At 39.2% G+C, this 24,000-nt stretch overlaps 2 protein-coding genes across 2 annotated transcripts in view; one reads left to right on the top strand and one right to left on the bottom strand.

Moving 5' to 3' along the window:
• Window positions 1-15,722, top strand: part of LYPD1 (LY6/PLAUR domain containing 1) — a 28,758-nt gene extending 13,036 nt beyond the window's left edge. The window contains exon 3 of the mRNA XM_072419016.1: window positions 15,265-15,722. Within this exon, the coding sequence (XP_072275117.1) occupies window positions 15,265-15,500 (236 nt within the window). The 3' untranslated portion in view covers window positions 15,501-15,722. The remainder of the gene's footprint in view (window positions 1-15,264) is intronic.
• A 785-nt stretch (window positions 15,723-16,507) lies between these two features.
• The window catches only part of GPR39 (G protein-coupled receptor 39), a 135,066-nt gene continuing 127,573 nt past the window's right edge, over window positions 16,508-24,000 (bottom strand). The window contains exon 2 of the mRNA XM_072419015.1: window positions 16,508-17,623. Within this exon, the coding sequence (XP_072275116.1) occupies window positions 17,145-17,623 (479 nt within the window). The 3' untranslated portion in view covers window positions 16,508-17,144. The remainder of the gene's footprint in view (window positions 17,624-24,000) is intronic.

The raw sequence follows: 24,000 nt of genomic DNA, 5'->3' as shown, positions 1-24,000 counted from the left end.
CTCTCCCCCTTCCCTTGCATTACGATCGTTCGTCGCCCATCGTCTGTGGATCTGAGCACCATTCTGCTCTATGCAGAGGGGAGGGGGAGAACGACGTAGTGGCACCCATCTACGTGCTCTCCCCCTTCCCTTGCATTACGATCATCTGTGGATCCGCCAGGAGGATTGTTGGGACAATGGACAACAGGCACTGTACACACGCCTGATTCTCGCCCGATATTGGCCCTGAGCTGATTATCGGGCGAGAACCATTGGACGTGTGTATGTAGCTTAAGGTTGAGAGCATTTTCAATCAAAGAAACATATTACAGTAATGTGGGAATGCGGTGGCCCCCTCCCCTCTTTTAGTTTTTTATAGGATTCTGGAAATGGAATTCTGATGGCATCTAATATTTATGCAGTAATCAGTCCAGAGGAGAACACAGGGTATGATTTAACCTCTCATACTAAGTTTAGTGGAAAATATAAAAAAATACAAGGTAGCACCCCACTAGTCCCAAAGCTGATCTCACAAAAAAGATAATCCTACAGGGAGCAGGGCCTGGGCAAGGCAGCATGAGCATGCATTTCTTGGGAACTTTTACTTTTTCTGCCAAAGCTTGCAAGTAGGAGAGCTATAGAAACTATACAGAGCAGCAACCAATACTATGAAATGAATCTTGGTTGCTAGATGGGATTACCACAATGGGGACCACCATTCCCAGCATGGCCTCCTTGTGATCTTGCACCTGTGCAGAGTGAGATTTGGTGACGTAGCAAGAAGAAGGAAGAGAAAGAAGATGGCGACCCCTAGCACTTCCTCCCTGCTGGGACGAAGAAGAATATCAGTAAGGCATGGGACCGATCGAGAACAGGACAAGTGTGATTTTTTTTTTTTTGCTTCAGTTGTGCTTTACAGTTGTGCTTAAAGTCCCTACTTTAGTCATATACAATTAACACAATCTAAGGTCATTTTTTGGGGGGAAGTCACTCTAATAAAATGCATGTTTTTGGGATGTGGGAGAAAACCCATGCGAACACTTTTCTGGCCAACATTTGAACCAGGGATACCAGTGCTGCAAAGGCAAGAGTGCTAGCCACTGAGCCAACCATGCTTTATTTATTAGGAAATCAACTTGTCTCTGGGTGCTTTCTCTTTCTAGCTTGCTACTACTAGCTATCAAGGGCCAATATGTTGTCCACTTCAGAGTTTCAGTGGAGCCACTTTCAGTCTAGAAGAGACTCCTTAAGGTTTACTCCTAAAAGTTACTTAAATAGACCCCTCTTGTTACTGTGGATACAGTTAGGTCGATAAATATTCGGACACCAACACAGGTTTTATAATTTTGGTTCTGTACATCACCACAATGGAATTGAACAATAATAAAACATTAGGGATGCAGTTGGACAGCAGACTTTTGGCTTTATTTAATGTGTTGAACCAAAATATATACAAAAATATTGTATAAAAAAATTCTTTAAACCATGGACATCCCCAGACACTGGGTTTCCTCCTTTATAATGCTTTGCAAGGCCTTGTAATTTTCAGTTACTGTTTGTGGGTCTTTCTATCTGAGGTTTCGTCTGCAGCAAGTGAAATGCTCGATTGGGTTGAGATCAGGTGACTGACTTGGCCATTAGAAAATATTCAATTTCTTTGCTTTATTAAATTCTTGGGTTGCTTTCGCTGAATGTTTTGGATCATTGTCCATCTGTATTGTAAAGCGCTGCCCAATCAGCTTGGATGAATATGGTTGGATTTGAGCAGACATTCCAATCCAGCTATTCCTTTCATGAGGCTTGTGAGTGGTTTGCACCTTGCAGTGAATACTCTGTATTTTCTTTCATGAAGTCTACTCTTGGTAGACTTGAATATTGATATCCTTACTACCTGGAGAGTTCTTCACTTGAGAAATAGAAATGATCCAGCGATCATCTGTCACTATTGTCTTCCATGGATGTTCAGGCATTTTTCCCTTGCTGAGTTTACCAGACAATTCTTTTTTTTCTCAAAATGTACCAAACCCTAGTTTTGTTAATGTTCTATATTCTATATACACTGACTGGGGGGACACTGATGCTTTTAATGTTCTATATTCTATATATATTAATATTCTTGCAGTTTTTTTTCTGTTTCACCTGAATGGAGAGCTTCTTTACTACATGTTGTAAGTTTACAGCAAAATCTTCCAAGTGTAAACACACCTTGAATCAACTCCAGACCTTTTGGTTATCTTTTTTTACAAATTAAGGACATTTTGCTGCATCTTGCTTCCATGGGCAAGCCATGAGAATGCAAGTTTTTTCCTACAGTCAGTCCACTAAAATCGATACAATCTGAATTGTTGTTTGAAATGACTTAAAAGGTTTCTCCTAGATATTCTGGCTGTCAGTGGCAGCTGTGGGAAACATATTGAGATAAAACAATATAACCTATTGTTTTTGCTTCTATTCGTACCATAGGCTATATAATGATGTGTGCTTTCCTGAAAGATAATTACTGCTGACTTGTCTATTTTGAGTTACTTGGCGGTACTGGTTGTGATTCAATTATCACAATGCTAATCAGTGTTGTCATACAATTTTTAGTGTGTTTCTGAAAACGGATATTTCCTTAGCCCATGCTACCAGCTATTGTGTCCCAAAATTGGCTCTGTATTATGTGAGGTAGAAAACCAGAAACCAGAAAAGTAGAGAATATTAAGCAGTGATCATCGAAATTCTCATTATATAAACCTTGTCCAGATTTTTTCTCTTTTATTAACACTGCTGCCATTTAATTTCTTAGTGTTCTCTCAATTATACCTTGCCTGAGGCTAGCCATTTATTTAACAGCTTTGCAGTGGAAGCTGCGATTCCCCAGCATGACTGCAAGCTGAGATGTGATCAGCTCAGGGTGGAAGATTTGACGGTAAAGCCTGCACTAAGTGCTGCGCAGGTATTGGAGACGGATGGCTTTATTATGACTTTCCTGCTGTGATAAGCCCAGCTATGCAAACCTGAGAATGATGAAAAGAGTAAACAAATGTGATGTACAGACACAGGTCAGTAACAAAACATTTTTCATAGTATGACAAACAAAGGCAGACATATCATTTGGGCAGACTGTTCAGCTGCATAAAGACTGTCATGGTTTAGGAGATAAAAACTAAATATGTGCCAGGCTTGGTGCCCATTTTACTCTCATATAGATCTGGAGACTCCTCACTTATGTGGTAAATTCCCTATGAAGAATAGGAGATTGTTTTGCAGCGGTCACAATAGTAACACTTTTTATAGATAGGGATCAGTAGAGTTATATAGAATATACAGAGGAGAAAAGAATTACACTTCTTTAGGCCTAATGCCATGGAAAGCCAGACACCATAGAGGACAATGTATATTACAAAAATGTTTACTGGTAAAGGTATCTTTTCATGTGAGGTCATTAAAAATACTCAAACCATATACTTTAAAGTATGACCATGCTAATTCCTATTTATAGTATGACAAAGAAAGGAAAACCCACAGTTTTGGCATGCTAAATGGCTTTATAGGGCCCTCTGGGACCTAGGAGACAAACATACTATATAGGGGCCAGATCTGAATGGTGCTAACTTATAGTGGAGGTAAAAAAAGATTCCTATTTAAAATTATTAGGCATTTTTTCTAGGACTGCAGTTGAAAAAAATCTTTTGTGGACCTTTTAGTGAGATGAATTTATCCAGGATATATTCAAAGATAGGAAGGTATTGTGCTGAGAGTCAGCGAGCTTTACAGGTCAGTTAATTATTCTGGACAATTTAATGGATAGAACTGAAGGTCATGCACATTGCCCTCCTGTTATAGTGGTATAAACTTTGATTGTATGGGCTACTGTGGGTGTAAAAAGATGATTTAAATACAGGCTATTTATATTGGGCCATTAGAAATGTTAGTGTAGATATGTTTAGCAAAACTTCTGCTCAACTGTATTTATAATATTCATTTAGTGCATCCGTTTTTGTTTCTTATGTTATTATCTGTGTTTGTTGTTTTATAACTCTAATATGCTTTGATTCCTGTAAAGAAAGAAGCATAACATTTTTGTTATGTGGGATTTGCTATTTGCTTGTTTGACATTGGAAGGTTTTCATTTTGATGAGCCTGATGTAGGTATTATGCTAGCTAATGTTAGAGTAGATATATAATATGTCTGTTCTCCTCAGTGATGATTCATCTAGTAAGCAAAAACAAGGAAGAAAAACTCCCCATGGATTGTGGCCATGGATGGAGGCCATGGATTGAATTTTAAAGTAAACCAGATCCAGCAAGAAGCACTTTTCAAAAAGTAAAGTTTATTTGATTTGTTTTTTTTTATCTGATGAGTTTTTTGCTCAAATGTGAGGATGTCAGTTGTACTACCTTGCTTTGGTTATTTGGTGTCGAGAAGCCTAGTTTTGGGGTTTGTATAAGCAAGAATTTACATCAACTTGGGGTTTTTGTTATTATTAACTTGTATTTATCTAGCGCCAACATATTACGCAGAGCTTTACAATGTCCATAATCATGTGATGAACTGTTCCTCTAAGGCAGTGGTCCCAAACCTTTTGGAGCTCACGGGCCACTAATCTCATATACTCCAGATAGCGCATGTGCGGGGAGCCATGTGTCACTCAAGGTAGAGGAAACCTCCCCTCAGAGTAATGTCATGCTGCCAGAACCCTCCCAGTCCAGGGACACAACCCACCCACCCCCCAGAGCCTGGGATGCAGACGGGGGGTGGGGAACCCTACTCTAAGGAGCTAACAATTTATTGTCATATGTCATTACACAGTCTAAGGGCTCCATGTTTTTAGAGTATGGGAGGAAACCCAGAAAGAATATACAAACTCCTCACCATAAATCCGGCAGCATGTAAGGAAAGTACACCTTAGGGTCAAATCCACAGAACCCTCCCATTTAAATTGCCCTCTGGCCTTCCCTTCATTAAATCTTACATTCAGCTCCTCCTTTATTTAAATTGCCCTCCAGCCTTCCTTTCATGAAATCTGCCCACTGGCCTTCCCTTAACTTTTTAAAGTGGAACTTTCATTAAAAAAAATATACTACTTACCTTTACTTTTCAAAAGTCCTGCACCCCTGTCGCAGTCTGAATTATGTAGGTCTGGTACTTTCCCAGATTCCTTTCAAGCGTGGATTGGACAGTGGGTGCAGCAATCTTCTTTGTTCTTTGGCTGGGCATGCATGAATTTGGCTTTTTTTGTTACATTCTAGGAAAGCCCCTTAGAAAATCAGATATGTGCATAAGCAGTAGTAGCCTCCTGGAATATGTGATTTGTGTATCTCAGGAGGTTGTAGGTTTTCCCTTCAGTAATTACCGTTGCGTCAGTTAAAGAACCCCCCCTCAAAAAAAAATACACATGTTAACATGTGGTGATAGGCCTGCTTTAACAAAATGAACCAGGCTGAAATATAAACCATCTCTGATGAACTTCAGGTGATGACACGGATGAGTTGTGTCTCCATTATGTCTTTTCTTATAATGAAGCACTAAATTAGGAGTACACATTTTGTCCTCTACCTGGTGGTGGGGCTGCTTGTGACTACTGACTCAATATTCCTCCTGCTACAACAAATCAATATTCTGAAACTACTAAATTATTGGTGCTGCTTCCCAGCATTTTCTGCTTCCTGGCATATCTTTATTTTACTCTTTTAAACCTATCACTCTCTCTACCTTGTCCTCTGGCTTTTCCCCTTTCCATACCCATAGAAAAAGGGATGTTTTTAGAAGGCCCTCTGCCTTTACTATAAAGATCTAAATATTTTTTTAGGGATTCCTCCAAGGTCCCCTGTTTCTGCTATCAGATCTAACAATATTTTTAGGAAAATATTTTTTAGGGCCCCTCCAAGTCCCTGTGTCTTTGTCATGGGATGGGATGTTAATTATCTGAAAACCTTTCAAAGCTCCTTTGTCTCAACTTCTGTCTACATTTTTGTTAACTCTTCTGACAACGCAAACCACCAGTTTTTCTTCCTCAATAACTTTGATGTACTACTTCAGGTTCATTACAAACCCAAACATCGGCATGTATTTGGCTGAACAGTTGTAGAACCCATGTGTGAGCAACATCAGTCTCTGCTATCAGTCTACTGCAATGTGCCCGAATTACATGAGGAAATTAGTAATTTTTAGGTGAGCCAGGTCCCTGTGATAACAGTGATATCTAGATGTACATCATCATACATCATCCGTATAGTAATATCACATCACACTGCTAGAGAAATGGTACAGACCTCTCTCTACCTTCTTCATTAAACATTTAGTCGACAAGCTGTGTGTACATAACTTGCCATCTGAGTTCTGGAGTAGAATTAGTTGTGTTTACAGTGATGAAAGTGCAGCTTGAATTTTCTCTCAGCCGCCTGGCTTCTAAGAAGCAGAGATCTGATATGAAAAGATGTTTTTAAAGCGTGAAAAGAATTTGATGTTAGGCGATATAGTCTGCGTGATTTACACATCTAAGTGATCCACCCAAGATGGGCCTTGCAGGGCTTGCGCCTGCAGCTGCTGATAAACAAACTTGCAAGTGAATGCAGAGTTATAGCGTGTGTCATTAATTTTCAGCACGCAATAAACTTGACACTGGATATATTGCAATGCACAGCCTGCGGGGCATGTTCTCTTATTAATAAATTGCTTCCAATTTTTCACATGCCCACAATACTTTAAGGCAAACAACAGATAAACCAGATTAGGTGCCTTAAATAAACCTAAACTGTGGAGAGTGTCTAATAAATAGTGATTTTACGGGCTGTAAAATATGGTGAAGTCGGCAAAGTGTCTACAGATGAGGATTGCAGGGAGTGTGCAATTTAGCGACGTGCAAATGATGAAGTGTGGTATTATTTTACGCTAGCTGTGTTTTGCGCTCCAGTGAATTTCATTCTCCACATGATATAGTCAGTGACTTTTAATGTTTTTCATTTTCAGCCCTCGTATAAAGATGTGGATTCTTCAATCTCCTATACGTTTAGAAAATACCAAATGCAAATAGTATTTGATAAGAGGAGAGTTGCAGCCAGCTCATCTCTCTTTTGCCATTTTCTACTCTATTTATTTTAACTCAGACATGAAAGAGGTATCGGGGTACTGGAGAAGCTCAGTTTCACTTTATTCTTCAATAAATGTTTATTGAAACAAATGAAAACCAGCCATTTTCAGTGCTTTGGTGGTCTCCAACAGCAACCAGCGAGGGGGATTTTTTTTCACACCTAATAGGGCAATCTTCCATGTTTGGTGGAAAAACAGTGATCACTTAGCTGGCTGTCCTAAAGTAAACTGCACATCATTATCCTTAGAGTTAAAGTTACATTAAACTAAACCGAAAAAAAGAAGAATATTTTTACTTTATAAAAAAAGATTGTCTACCTTTTTATGTAAAGTTCAAGTCACTTGAAGTTCGTTTAATTAATCAGAGATAGCAATAATTTCAGTTTCTTGTACATGGTTGGAAGGGTCTATCACGTTTCATCTTACTGTGTGTGTGTAATAAAAGCAGTGTGTTGCAGGGAGTCACCTTTTGAATGCTTATGTACATATCGGAATAATGAAAATTCTACCCCGCCACTGTTTTCTTTTTGCATTGGGTCAATATGTTGTGAAACACAAGAAACATTGATATCAAGACTTGGCAGTTTCGGGGCTTTCTTATCTCACTAGGTTGGAGGTTTCCGATTTGCTTCTGGAGTTCCTAGGGATAAGACATGTGTTCCACTTTTACTAGGGTAGTGTTGCTTTTTTTATAGTAAGTTTATGATTCTTCTTGATATTGAGAAGGAAAGCCAAATCTTAGATATGAAGCTACCCTTGCTAAGTTAATTGATACAGATGAATATTCTATTGTTTTGTGTAAACAAATACCTGAGCTCATGTTATTGTTTATACGTCATTTGTTGTTATTGTTTCTATTTTGTAACCTTTAACGACCTGGGCGTTTCACTGATGTCTGGATTTCTGTACCAAAAGCGGTACTGTAATGCGCCTGGGCACACAAACCACAACCAACTCCAGATATCCTTGAATCAGGTTTATTCAAAGCGGCACAGCACAGCAAGGGTTAATTTCAATCAAGCAAGGTACAGAAGGATAAGGCAAATGCAGGTCAGTAACAATCCGAGGTCAGGGCTGGCAGCAGGCAGAATGGTCAATAACAATCCGAGGTCAGGGCTGGCAGAGTTCAATCAGAGTTAGTTTCAGACCAGGTCACTGAGGAGATGACAAGCAGATAAAGTTTAACATATACAAAACACACCCAAGCACACTGTGGTAACAGAGGCTATATCGGGCAATGGTGTAATGGACAGGCTCTCCTTAAATGGCCAGGATGACCAATCACCTTGCGCCACCTGGCACTGTCTGATAGGAGACTGAGTAAATCCCCTGCAGCTGATTGGCCGCAGGGAATTCAAACTAACTCTGTCCCGCCCTAGGGCGAGGCAGCCGAGTGCCACGCCCTCGGGGGGTACAAGAGGGACGCATGGTGACACGCGCACCTCTTCCCACAGTACCCCTAGGACCTGCACTACTTTGCACTTGCAAAGGAGTGCTGGGAGCAGGAACCACATCCAAAGGGATGCAAGGGCTGCTGCCTGGCTGAACAGTACTTTGGCCAGGGCGGATCCCTCCGCCTGTAGAGACAGACAAGCTGCGAGCAGGACAGCAGCCTCGGCCATGTTGCCTGCTACTGTGGCTGGGAACCCCAGGGACACCGCGGGCTCGCAGGGCGGGTAAGTTCCTTACAGGTACACTGTTTTTCATGAATTTTTTTTTTTAAAATTGTAGACCTGTAACTTACAGAAATATGTCCAAACAAGAGTCCAGTAGATATCCTGAATATAATAAAGTTGGAAACACACAATCATGTAAAAAAATAAAAAATTAACTTTAATAATAAAATTAAATAAAAAACACAAAACTCAGCTTAAACAAGAATACATAAATAAATAAAAAAATACTGAAAATGCGATAATTCGGTATACTGTATAGTAATATATTTTTCTAAAACACCTCCCTAGTGTGGTAAATTTTAAGTCCAACGTCACATACCTATAGACAAAACCACATAAATATATTTTGTATTATTTTGTATTGTATTGGATACAGGACTTTGTACTGAATCCAATACAAAATATTTGAATTTCCTGCTACAACCCCCGTCGACAGGCGTATGCACTGATATCATCAAAAGACGCAGGGGGACGCATACATGGTGTTCTAATTCTTTTTGTACTTCCATGCAAAAAGAAAAAAAAAAAAATAATAAAAACATTTTTTGCAAGGAAATTTATTTTAGATTGTAGGCTATGTAGGCAAACTTTTTAATAGTTTTTTAATAAATAAAATAAATATTATAAAAAAAAAACTTTAAAAAAAAATTGTGTACAATGTAATGGAAATGTACAGTAGCTTATATATTATATATATAATACAATTATATAAATATTATATAAAGATTTCTTTATATTGGACTCAATACAGCTTTTTTGTATTGAGTTCAATACAAAGTTATTTGAATTTCTTGCCCCGCCTCCCGCCTGCACCGACGCTTGCAGCGACGTGCTCAGGAAACCCCCGGAGATCGTCACTGCACATGCCGGATAAAGACAGAAGACAAAAGACGTCTCCGGAGGAGCTGTGGGGACAAGGTAAGTATTTTTTTCAGTCGTAATCCGATTGTCATACAATGTTGTATGACAATCGGATTGCACTGTAACGCTTGTTTATATTTTTAGCTACCCCACACCTGGTTCAGGGTAAACGATAGTAGCAAGTTTTCTTACCCCGATCCAGGTGCTGCCTAACTGCCCAGGTGGTTAAACAAATATTAGTAAAACACAGCTGTGTATAGTGCTTTATTTGCAGATGACTTTAGAGGGGGATGAAAAATTAGACATCATGGGATGAGGCTAGTGGTATTTACCATATAACATTCAAGTTATGCAAATATGTATTGTTGAATTTAGCACAATGCTAAAAAAATAAATACTACAATATATTTCTATATAAATAAATCTACTTTGGTTTTTGGATAACATAAGCCAAAGTTATAATTATCTGAATACTTTTTTTTTTTTTAGCTTGCTTTTACCTTTAAACATGAAAAACGAGTTGTAGCCAAACCCTCAGGTCTCTCCATTGCCTAGGCAGTAAACTGCAATCTGGAAAATGCCATCTGTGGTGGGCGTGTTTCTAATCCACTGCCCTAATTATGCAGATTATTTTTGTCCCTGTGCAACTGCCCTGGCTGCAGCTGCTGAGTTTGTAAACTCTGTGTGCAAGAGGGAGGGGGACGGGGGAAGTGGGTGGAGGAGAAGGTCAGGAGAAGAAGAAAACATAAACCTGCCAGTCACAAGATGGCCACTTCTAAACACTTCAGAAATCATTATATATTGCATGGATACAAGCTGACCCAGCCCACCAGGGAAGACTGATATTTTAGTGCAAGTAAGTATAGATTTATAATTGAAAGACTAGTTTTAGAGTAGGTTTTTTCTTTAAATGGTATCTAACTGTGAATTACATGTATACCACTCCCTTTAGCTGCACAGATAATAAAACGATATACTACATTTATTGGGAATACAGTGGTACCTCGGTATACGTCCGCTTTGGAATAAATCCAACTTCGTATACGTTCTGTTTGGACACGAAAAATATTGCTTGGTATACGACCTTTGGAATACGACTCGCATGCTAGAACTTGTATGAGTCAAAATGAGTCTTGACACCGCTCGCTACCCTTGTTTACCTCCCTTGAGACAAACCCACGACTGCCCACGAGCGTCAGTACACCAGTTGCTACCATTCAGTGAACAACCTGCTCTATAACTCTCTGTTTAATAAATTCATTAACCATGAGTTCTAAGAAAGCTATTGAAAAGGGCCAAGCAACAAAGAAAATGGTTAGGATCACCATGGAGGTGAAAAAAGAGATTGTTGAAAAGTATGAAGGTGGCATACCGTATGCCGAGAACGACAGTTCTACAATTGTGCAAAACAAAGATGTTATTAAATCGGCTAACATTGTGAAGGGGGTGAAATCGATTATGAAACCAAAGATCAGAGAAATTAGAGCATTTTGAAAAATTGCTTTTGAACTGGAAAAACTGTGTGCTGTCGATAGCATATCGGAGGCAATGATTTGTGAAAAGGCAAAACTGATGCATGCTGATCTTTTGAAAAACAAGGTAGGAACGAGCCAAGAAAGTGAAGTGTTTAAAGCCAGCTATTTTGTTACAGGGGTTGAGGGTTTTGTTCCCCAACAAGTTTGTAATTGGATACAGGCCTAGTTTGGAAGAAAATGCCTAACAGGACCTATATTACACAAGAGGATAAGGCATTGCTTGGGCGCAAGCCAATGAAGGACAGGCTAACTCTCTTGTTCTGTGGCAATGCAAGTGGGGATTGCAAACTGAAGCCTCTACTGATCTACCACTCTGAAAACCTGAGGGCCTTTAAAGAACGTAAAGTGCCGAAAACTCTTATCTGTGATGTGGAGGTCAAACAGCAAAGCTTGGGTAACCAAAGAATATTTCAGCGAGTGGTTTAATGTGGTGTTTGGGCCAAGTGTAAAAAGTTACTTTGAGGAGAAAAACCTGCCTCTGAATGCCCTCCTTATAATGGACAATGCTCCAGTGACCATGTGCTGTCGGAGTTAGACTTTATCACTGTAAAGTTCCTCCCCCTCAATAAGACTTCTCTCATTCAGCCCATGGACCAGCAGACCATTCCAGAGGTGCTTTGAAGTGACCTCTGACACAGACTTAACCCTGGAAGAGTTTTGGAAAGATCACTTTGACACAAAGCCTGGCAGGAAATTTCCTACACAACAATGAACTCTTGGAGGAATTTGTGTCCAGAAGCAGTGACTGAAAGAACCTTTGAGGGCTTTGAGGCTGTGACTATAGTGGAGAATATTGTCTCTCTGGGCAGGTCCATGGGTCTGGATGTGAGTGCTGGTGATGTGGAGGAGTTAGTGGAGGGGCACAGGTAAGAGCTGACCACTGAGGAGCTGCAGGAACTTGAGAAGGAGGAGCACAAGACTAAGATGGACTCTTTTCAGGCTCGGAGGAAGAAAAGATAACAGAGGAAGCCCCTTCTTCAATAATCAAGGAAATCTTTGCCAAATGGATGGATGTCAAAAACTTTGCAGATAAATACCACCCCAACAAAGCCCAAACAAGCCATAATAGCATTGTCTGGAATGTCACATTTTCGAAACATCCTGAGGATAAGGCAGAAGCAAAGTTCTTTGGACAGATTTTTAGTAAAAGTCAAACCTGGTGAGCCTCAACCAGGTCCAAGCAGGGAAAAGAGACCGAAAAGAGAGAGAGAAAAAAAAAACTGAATTTCCTTTTAGAGGTTCCTGAAGTTTTATTGGAAGCGGACTTCCAAACAATAACATCCCCTCCTGCTCCCTTCTCAGCACCATCCTAGTATGCCCTCAAATCTTCTCAGCAAGATACACTTAAATTTTCATTTATTACATCTAAATGCTTTGTATTTATGTATTTTAGTATTAAGCAGTTTTCTACAACCCCATCAATGTATAATATGCCAATAACAATAGGATTTTTTTTCATAGGAACGGATTAATCATTTTCCCTTTAATTCATATGGGAAAAATGTGTTTGGTATAAGTCCTGTTTGGTATAAGTCCAAGGATCTGGAAAGGATTAAGGACATATACCGAGGTACCACTGTATATCAAACATTATTCTTAACGTACATAAAGGCAACATGCGAACCAAAATTTTTATGACTCTTTGTAAAACATGTCTTACTACATTTACTGTTATAAGAAACAACAATAAAAATGTATTCAAATTCTGGTCCTGGGCCTGCACCTGGACACCTCTGCACTGCTTTATTATTATCACACATTATTTATCTAGCGCCGACATATTATGCAGCACTGTCATATTTTTATTATTATTACACACAGTTTATACAGCCCCAACATATTACGCAGCACTGTCATATTATTAATATTACATGGTATTTATATAGAACTGATGTATAATGCAGCGCTGTCATATTATTAATATTACACAGTATTTATAATATTTTTATTACACGGTATGTATATAGCGAAGCACTGTCATAATATTACTATTATTATTAGTATTCTATTATTAATATTATTATTTGTATTTATATAGCGCCAACATATTACGCAGCGCTGTCATAATATTATTATTATTACACAGTATTTATATAGCGCCGACATATTACGCAGCGCTCTCATATTATTATTATTATTATTTTTATTATTACATGGTATTTATGACATATTACGCAGTGCTGTCATATTACTAATATTATTACATGGTATTTATAAAGCTCCAACATATTATGCAGCACTGTCATATAATTATTACATGGTATTTATATAGCGCCGACATATTACGCAGTGCTGTCATAATAATAATATTGTTACACAGTATTTGTATAGCGCCAACTTATGAGGCAGCAATGTCATATTATTATTATTATTATTATTACACAGTATTTATAAAGGGCTGACATATTAGTCATATTAAGCTATGCTTGCTGCTTTGCTCCCTCTTTCTCTGGTCCAAGATGGTCACTTCTCGTTTCAGATGCTAGTCTGTCCTCTGCTGCTTCATCCTCTTCTCCTTCCCCTGATCCCGCTCGGGGGTGCAGGGACCAGAGCCGCGGACCCCCAAAACCAGACCACTAGTTGATGACTGCTGCTCTAGACCCTTTAGAATATCCTGGGTGCCTCTGTTTTCTTATATTGTTATTATGAAGAACCTAGCACCTTAGAAGCATTATTTTCTCTTTTTGCTGATACTGACATACTGCTGGCTACCAAACTTTTTCCTCATTTGGAATATCCCATACCTCACAACATTTATATCAGCATTGGAATTTACCTTATTAGCATCCTAATTTCTTCATCAACAATAGGTTTTTGTTTATAAAGAACATTGTAATATCTTTAAATGTGAAAATTGCATTATATATTACTGAGGGCACTTTCTGACTGCAGCATAAGGCAATCATTATAATTAAACCATGTCACACATTCAACATAATAATATTTAGTTGTGACCCTGTAAATATTCTTTGAGGTATTAGGCGCCCTAGAAATGAGCTCACAATATGTGTATCTGGAAGAATAGATTTTGTCTGTCAGCCCTATATTCTTAGGTTATTTAAAGTGGAAAGCTCCAAGTTAATTATAAAATCCCATCTAGGTTCCACCACTTGCCCCGCTATAGCCCAATGGTTCTGTAATGTGAATGAGATCATGCTCATGGAAGATTTCACTTCTAGTTTCCATGAAACAGAAATTCAAAGCCATAAGAGATATCTGACCACTTAGCTATGCCCCACTCTTTTGCAGGTGGATCTGAACAACCGAGGCACTTGAACTATTTAGATACTTGCCTTGTATAGTACTTTGCATTGTGTCCAGCTTTATGCCCTGTAAAGTGTAAATGTCAGAAATCAATGTCATTTGAATTTTGTTTCATTTTATCTTTGCCTCATGTCTTTTTGTTTGTATGTTTGTTTCTTATGTACATACCAAAATAATGTAATTTAAAAAATGGAAAGGACTGTGGGTAAAAGTATTGTAAAGAATTGAGGAATTGCCATGATGCAACCCACTATTGGAGTAGTTTCCAGCACTGACAGGCTTTAGTGGCCTTTAGCCAGCTTGGCACTGCAATGATTGATATGAGTACAAAAATAACATACAGTATTTAAATTATTTAGGTTTGATGTTTTGGTGCAGCCCTCTGCATCAGTCAAGCTGAATGCCATTGAATTGGTGTCTTCCTACATTGGAGTTGGTGTAAATTTGGCAGCATTATTATGCACATGGATTAGCAAAATAAATGTTAGTAATGCGCAATTGGCTCATTAACTTGACCCAACTAAAAAATGTAGCCCGTTCACAGTGGTGGAACTTACACATGAGTTTCTGCATTTTGTACACATGAATGACTTTTTTTCCTGCAAAGAATGATTCTACTATACCAGTTTGCTTAGCCACACAAGGTAATACTGTGACCTTCACAGGACATAAGTGTTCATCCCTTGGCTCTGGTGTGTTTTTACATTCATGGCACATTATGCTGATCAGGAACAATGATTTGGATATTCCGTCAATTTAATAGTAAAGAAGCAGGTGAAGGGGATCGGCTTCTATCTCACAGAATATCAATAGTTCATTTCACAGATCAGTGTTTCTCTGATCTAGGAGTAATTGGCTCTTCTTGTTTTTCCAGGCATATTATATCGCAAGTCATGTGCTTCATCAGCCGCTTGTCTTATCGCTTCTGCAGGATACCAGTCTTTCTGCACTCCGGGTAAAGTCAATTCAGTTTGTATCAGCTGTTGTGACACATCCCTCTGCAATGGACCCCGCACCAAAAGGAACAGGAGTGCTGCAGTGATGCATCCAGGGAGTGGCCCAGCTATATTGATGTCTCTAGCGGTGGCCCTGCTGACAAAGCAGCTATAGGTGATAATGCACTCAGGACTGCTCCCTGCCAGGCCCCCAGGACATGGACATAAATTCTTGTTGGTTTGTTTAAAAAAAGGCAAACATGACAGGTCACCAAAAATCTATTTTTGTTATATTTTTTGCTGGGCTACAGAAAATTTAGTCCTCAGATGAATTTTAAAACTGCACTTTATTAAAGGCCATTTTTTGCACACACAGAATAAATGGAAGGAAGTGGAAGCCTGCACATTTGTTATTGTCTGCAAATGACATTATGTAGCTTAAATTCAGTCTTGAATTACTTATAAGCCACCTTTTCTAGCTCATTTTTCTGAAAGTTGATACACAAGGAATAGGTATAGAATTCCAGAATGGTCATTGTCTATAAGCGTCTAAAAGAATCACCACTTCACAATAAAGCAAGCAATACGACCATCTTTACCTGTCCCTACTTTCTAAAATATATGGGTGGAGCTTAGACTCCAAGGAACTTCACCTAATTCCAGCTCCTGTGTTGGGACATAACTAAACACAGACTCAGTAATCTTAGAATATCTGAGATACCACTACATTTACTCATGCACAAAATACAATAGAACATATCCCAAGCACAGGCCACCTATTCTTGCAAGCTGCTGTGGTTTAAACTTGTTTGAAATGAGCTGGGTCTGGACACCTATTTCATAACATTTTCTGTTGGATGTCCAGTATTATGTTTAGAATCTATTATATTACTTAAAATGAACTTTGCAAATTCCAAATTCTCTAAAAACGGCTTAACTTTTGTGCTGTTGTGGAAGTCCAAGTTCCAGCATGCTAAAACACACTTGGCTGGTCATGTGCATTCTCCGGACATCTGAAAGGTGCATGGATTTGTTCCTGCAGAAGAATCAGAGATCCATTGGTTGCCTATCACTTATCTGTTCTTCAGAACAAACTACTACTGTGGCACATAAAATTGTGATGCATCAAACGTTTATTCTAATCTTGGAAAGACTGCCTAGAAGAAAGAAGTTCAACAAATGTAGGTGTTACTTACAACTTTTATTAAGTGCAGCATTGTGTTCAAACAGCTTGGTAACAAATGGGTTTTATCTCAGATGATAGTCCGAAGACCCAACAGTAACTAACAGAGATGCTTCTCACTCTAATCTACAACAATCCCTGAAATCCAGATTGAATTTTTTTTATAGCTTTCTGTTGTTTAGCCGATCATGAACTGATATCACCTACAGCTTCTTCTTTCTTATTCATATTATATGTCCCTTAGTTACATCTCCACATTGTATTTATATCTGTATTTCCTCAATATTGTATGTCACCCTGTGTCTAATGCACCCTGTATATCCCTCTATGTCTTCTTTATGTTGCTTTACATTGACATGTTATTTCCTCATCTGTATCCCCTTCATGCAATCATTGTATTCACCTCTGTACTCCTCCTTTGTATTTTCTCTAGATTGTGTTATATCGCTATCTTCTGTTCATCCGAGTTTTATATACATTGTGTCCTACTGTCTCTGTCCTGGTCTCTTCTCTAGCTTGTTTTCTTCTGTGTTTTTCTATATTATGTGCTCTGACTGATTTGTTTCCCTCTGCCATTATCTATATAGAAAATGTTCTCCTAATAAAAGCACAATAAGATCCTTCCATACAGTGGGCTTAGATCTCACTTTCACACAGGCCGCTACTGGCAGATGTCTTTGGTGTTTGTGTTATCTCCTTCAGAAGAAGAGAGTTTTGTCTTCTCTCAGGCACACTCTGAAAAGTCCTTAACACATGGTTATCAGTAATCTTGGAGGAGTGGTTCCGTTTTAGAGACATTAATGGACGTTTATAGTTGGTGCTGCTGGCAGCAGAGTTTAGGTGGGCTCTCCGAAGCTTCTCTTTGTTGACATGTTCCAAGGTAAGACGACAACGCAGAACTTGCAGAAAAACATCTCGGAACTGCTTTGAAGAGATGTTGTATAAGAGAGGGTTCACCACTGAACTGAGGTAGAAGAAGGTGTCTGCAATTGGGAGCAATGTCATATAGATATGGAAGTACCAGATGGACCATTCCTGCTTTGGTGTGCTTGCAGCCATAATTCGAAGAGCTTGGTTGGGCATCCAGCAAACAGCAAGGGTCAGTACAATAAGACCTGTAAAATAAGGCACAAAGCATTAATGGGTTGGTTCTCTCTTTATGGACATTATTGCCTTTCTAACAATGTAACAATAATTGATCAATAATTGAGGCTGTGACAAATCAATGCAGCGGGGAGGCCTTGTACAATGTCACCTTGACTGTGACATTATTTAAACAGGAAAGCCAAGCCATAGAGAAGGTAGCATAAAACTAAGTTATAGATGGCATAGATTCCTAGAATTATGTTTATTGATCTGTATCGCTCTGCTGGTTCCTTTATTGCATGAGTCTAAGCGTACAATAGACCATCATTCTGTCCAAGTATGCATACAAGTAAATTCTGCAGTAGATCTTATATTTCTCAGATAAGCCAAAAAGAGCAAATCCAGTTGTCAGCTAAATGATAACACAAATTTATCATATATTTACAAAAGTAAATCTGTCAGCCATTTTCCCATATAGCACTAGCAGTATTGCCTACTTAATGGAAAGCATTTTTTGTACATCTTTTCAGTATAGTTTTCTGTGTATTGGGGTTTAATGTCAGAGTTTATCCCTGTCATGGGCCTGTAGTGCATGCAGAATCTGGGGGTTTAGGCATATAGTAGATTGTGGTACAATTACCTTTTAATTTTTATTAAACTCAACTGAAGTGGTAGAATGAACAAATCAGATACAGAAGGATGCTATGGGTACTGAACTGGTGACTAAAATAGCACAGATAGGGAACAGATGGAAATCTGCAAGCTATTAAATCTAGTGGTTACTGGGATGTTACAAACATTTATGTCTTTTACTGTCTCTCACAAAAGTCTAAAAGGTAATATTACATACATTATTTCTGCAGCACACGTAATATATTTTTGTTACACCAAAGACTGCTTGTTTTTTGTTTGGCATTACCTCCTTGGAAGTTCCAAAACATTTTTTCCAAAGAATTGTAGTGAACGTCTGTTTTGATAACATCATTTTTTGACTATCACCCACGTCTGTAAATTTTGCTTAGTATCACTGTCTAATGATGAAAACAAATCTGCTTCTAGACTGGCACTGACTGAAAACAGCAACCCACAAGCTGATCTGTAACAGCAGCCAACATCAGTATGTGGCACTCGCTGGTCTTCACATGATGAAAAATCTAAAGAGCATTTCAGAAAAAACAATATACATTCTTATTTTCAATCTGTTCTCTGCACTTTGCTGTATGGGGTAGGATGTAAAGTTGCTTTCTGCAGTGATGGGTACTTTTAGACCCCAAAACAAGGGTGTAAGACAGTCCTGACTTTATTTGTGGCATGCTTACATCCATGTGTCCTCAAAGAGCTGAGCTTGGTTATTTCAAAGCCATTATTTCTAACTTTTGGAGACTCTTTAGTCACTGGCATGGTACCGATGGATTGGTGTAAGGCCAATGTGGTTCCTTTCTTTAAAAAGGGAGCAAAGTCATTACCAGGTAACTACAGACCCGTTAGTTTAACGTCCATATATGGAAAGGTCCTAAAGAGTTTGATAAAGAACCACAAAGGGGTGTTTCTGCTAGAAAATAATATTTTAGGTGATATTCAGCATGGCTTTATTAGTGGTGTACCCCAGGGTTCAGTGTTGGGACTTTACTGTGTAACATCTTTATAAATGATATAGAGTTTGGGATTAAAAGTAACATTTCTGTGTTTTCAAATGACACCAAACTTCGTAATGGAATTAGGTCCATACAGGATGTCTATAATCTACAAGCAGACCTGGATGCACTGTTTGATTGGGCAGTCAAGTGGCAAATTACATTTAATATAGATAAATGTAAAGTTATGCACTTTGGGGTAACAACATGCATGCTTTATACTGTCTAGGGGTAATACATTTGGGGGAGTCAGAAATGGAAAAGGATCTGGTAGATCATAGACTTAAATAACAGCGTGCAATGCCAAGCTGCAATATCTAAAGCTAGCAAAGTACATTTTTGTATTAAAAGAGAAACAGACTGCAGAGATCAAGACATAATCCTGGCCTTGTACAAAGTATTGGTCAGAACACATCTGGAATATGCAGTCCAGTTTTGGGCACTAGTTCACAAAAAGGACATTGTGGAATTGGAGAGAGAGCAGAGAAGGGCAATTAAACTAATAAAAGGAATGGGGGAGCTCAGCTATGAGGAGGAATTAGCTGAACTGAATCTATTCTCCCTTGGGAAGAGACATTTAAGGGAGAATATGATCACCCTGTATAAATATATAAATGGTCCATATAGAGAACTCTCCTCCCATTTATGCACTTTTAGATCATTACAAAGAACAAGAGGGCACTCTTTGCGTCTGGAGGAAAAGAAGTTTAAGCTCTGGATAAGGAAAGGAATTCTTTACTGTAAGGTCTGTGAAAATGTGGAATCAGCTCCCTCAGGAAGTAGTTTCTGCAAACTACTATAGATTGCTTTAAGAAAAAGCTGCATGCTTTTCTAGAAGCACAGAATATAACTGGGTATTAAGGCTTTAAAGTAAAAATATCAGTGACTGTTGATCCAGGGAACATCCTTATGCCTCATGGAATCAGGAAGGACTTTTTTTCCCCTGTTGAAGCAAATTGTATCAGGGTTTTTTGCCTTCCTCTGGACCAACTATGTCGTATAGGGTTTTATATCTGGGATATGTTTATTTCCCGAGTGGTTGAACTTGATGGTCCTATGTATTTTTTCAACCTAACCTACTATGTAACTATATGCTTATTCTGGGTGAGTGGCAGAGAAACTGTAAATGCAAGGACAATTAGCATTTTCAGAAGGGGCACAGCACAGGTAAGGTCTTTGGAAAAAGCTGGGTCAAGGTGTAAACAACAGAAGCCACTATTTTGGATACTTCAGCAGGAGGGGGGTTAGAGAAAGACCAGAACCTGCAACCTTTACAGCTCATGTGGGGGGGTGCTCACTTTGGCCGTTTTCATGCTGGTTGTTTATAGATCTTTTTCTTGCACTGTCTACAGGTCTCTGCATTATGGTTGTGGCCTGAAAGTTGCTCTTTCATGTCAACCCAAACATCTCTAAGTAGCTGAAGGCCAGAGCAGCAAACTGCACATGTTAAATAACTAGTGTAAACCAATTTTTTCCATGTTTGCACACTTAGCTTTATGAAGTGATTGCAGACCACACACCCTCCAGGGAAACCACAGCGGAGGCAATCATTTGTTTCCTGCTCGTAAAGCATGTGGATATTGAGATCAAACATGTTCAAGAATCTGTCTGTAAATGATCTCTGTAAACTTATCTCTTCAGGGAAGAAGGGAATACAGCTGAGTCTGGGAGCTTTATCACAATACTGCGGATCAATCCTCATGGAGAATCACAGATCAACGCACTATGGACAGGTTCCATCCTGCCAAGAAGTTGACATGCGGTACATATACATCAGCTCCTTCTCTGCAATGTACATACATTAATGTGACAACATTATTATTTACAGACCATTCTGAAGATTTTCAGGAAAATATTAGATTTATGTCAAAAATGCAGCTTTATGATAAGTAAACATAACCATGACATCTACTTATAAACAGGATGAGAAGAATGATGAGATTTTGAAGCATTAGTAATATTTTAGTTTGCACATGACTTTTATTTCAATGGATGCCTTTGGACCACAGGCAAAAGAGACAGACAGCAGCCCCCCCCCCCCTTAATTTTTCATTCAAACTCCCATCATGCTTTGCTCATACACCGAACCATGTCAAATGAAATAAGTGATGCACAGTGATGCATATCATGTATAATATTATCATGTGTGTCAATTAGAAACTAAGTGAAGTTTGTCTGTAAAAGAAAACAAAACTTCATCTGCTTCTCCAGCTCTAATCAGGACGATGCCACATGATGCCAAAGACCACAAGCCATCAGAATCACACTGCACACAATCATTGCTACATCTCTTCTGTGCTCTACAACAACCTGCTACATCCCTGCTGCACCCTGCAATATCTCTGCTGTGCTCTACAACACCCCCCACATCTCTGCTGTGCTCTGCAACACCCTGTTACATTCTTCTGTGCTCTACATATCTCTGCTGTGCTCTACAACACCCCCCACATCTCTGCTGTGCTCTGCAACACCCTGTTACATTCTTCTGTGCTCTACAACACCCTGCTAAATAACCGCTGCACTATCTCTGCTGTGCTCTACAACACCCTCCTACATCTCTGCTGTGCTCTACAACACCCTGCTACATCATTGTTATGATATGCAACCACCTGATACATATCTTCTGTACTCTTGCAACACCCTGATACATCACCGCTACACCCTGCTATATCACTTCTGTGCTCAGCAACACACTGCTACATCCCTGCTGTGCTCTGCAACACCCTGCTACATCTCTGCTGTGCTCTACAACACCCTGCTACATCATTGCTATGCTATGCAACCCCCTGATCCATCTCTTCAGTACTCTTGCAACACCCTGATACATCACCGCTACACCCTGCCACATCTCTTATGTGCTCTACAACACCCTGCTATATATATCTCTGTTGTGCTCTGCAACCCACTGCTACATCTCTTCTGTGCTCTGCAACACTGCTACATCAGCGTTACACCCTGAAATATATCTTCTGTGCTCTACAACATCCTGCTACATCATTGTTGTGCTCTGCAACACCATGCTTCATCTCTTCTGTGCTCTGCAACACCTTGTTACATCACTTCTGTGCTCTGCAACACTCTGCTGCATCATTTCTGTGTTCTGCAACACCCTGCTACATCTCTTCTGCGCTCTACTTCACCCTTCTACATCTCTGCTGTGGTCTGCAACCCTCTGCTACATCTCTTCTGTGCTCTGCAATACTGCTACATCACTATTACACCCTGAAATATCTTTTCTGTTCTCTACAACATCCTGCTGCTTCACTGCTGTGCTCTTCAACACCCCGCTATATCTTCTCTGTTCTCTACAACACCCTGCTACATCACTGCTGTGTTCTGCAACACCCTGCTACATCTCTTCTATGCTCTGTAATCTCTTCTGTGCTCTGTAACACCCTGCTATATCTCTTCTGTGCTCTGCAACACCGTGCTACAATGCAGTGTGATGCTACAAAAAAGACAACACTATAAAGGATAGTCCCCAACATTACACATAACAATACAATATCACAGAATGGGAAACCTGCTTGTTTGCAAATTGTATTTTTAACATTTTGTACACTTCTTAGGCCTGACAGCCCCAACATGTAGATATATATGCGTGTCATTTAGTATTTAATTTTATCTGGCAATCTATTTTTACATATATATCCAATTCCTCTTGAATAGTTGCAACAACCAGCACAAGGGATGCCAGTTTTTGTTGGCATTCAAGATGAACTGTACGTATGCATGCTTTTCCTTTCACATCTCCAGGTTCCCATATGTGTAAATATACTATTATTTTATTGTTGTCCCAATATAAAGATTTCTATCACTGCATTGTACAAGTCCCAGTCAGGATATGGCACAATGTACCTATAGTGCATGGCAGGTATGCCCCACATTAGACAGTGTTTAGGTGGATTTTAGGGGTCAATCATTTGTGCTTTGTTGCCTGGTATGCAGCAGAATCCATCCGCTTCTTCTAGTCTCACCATTCTTTGGTATAAGGCTTGAGGTATTTGTTGTGATTAAGTCAAGTGAAAAATGTTTGTGTCCTTGCAACGTTTGTGTCCTTGCAGCTCTTGTAGCTTTTTGGCGGACATGTTTTTGTATTTAACTAGAAGGCTCTGATCCTTCCAACATCTGAGTAAAAATTCTGTCAGAGGATTCATGGCTTTTTCTCTTCTCGTAGTTCAAGGCTCTGAACATTAAATGTAAAATCACGTTTTAACATAATAGACCAAATATTTGAACTGAATTGCTATCTTTCCAGCAAGCAAAGGCAAATGAGTGCTCCGAATCCCCTGGCCTGCAATGCACTCTAAAACTGTAACATGAAGTCGCACAGTAAAGGCTTATTTGGACATTTCAGTATTAAAATATTCTGGAACAGAGAGAATATTTCAGATTTTTCACAGTCAAGACAAGTTCTGATTAGAAGACTTAAGTGACAAATCACCAAAGTGTGACACCAAGACTCTCACGCAGCTAGTAAGCAGATATCCCAGGGAAATCTTCCATATCGCATTTAGCAGGCAGCTCTTTCATCCAGTATCTGGTCTGAGTCTCCTCTTCCTATAAATCAGTCCAGTGCCTTCTGTTATCAGAACTTCCTTCACAGAAGAAGCCCAAATACTAATTTCTATGGGAGTTTTTTTTACCCCCCCCCCCCCTCCCAAGTAGCTTTGAGCTCAATATAATCTGTGGCCTGAAGTATCAAAACACTGGCCATATAAGGGACAATCAGGATCAGTTATCTTTTTTCTCTAAGTAGTTTTAACCAGCAG

This window comes from Pyxicephalus adspersus, chromosome 7 (genome assembly GCF_032062135.1).
Source record: "Pyxicephalus adspersus chromosome 7, UCB_Pads_2.0, whole genome shotgun sequence".
In the NCBI taxonomy this organism is placed as follows: domain Eukaryota; kingdom Metazoa; phylum Chordata; class Amphibia; order Anura; family Pyxicephalidae; genus Pyxicephalus; species Pyxicephalus adspersus.
The sequence above is the reverse complement of the archived record's forward strand: the minus strand, read 5'-3'. Positions and strand labels throughout refer to the sequence as shown.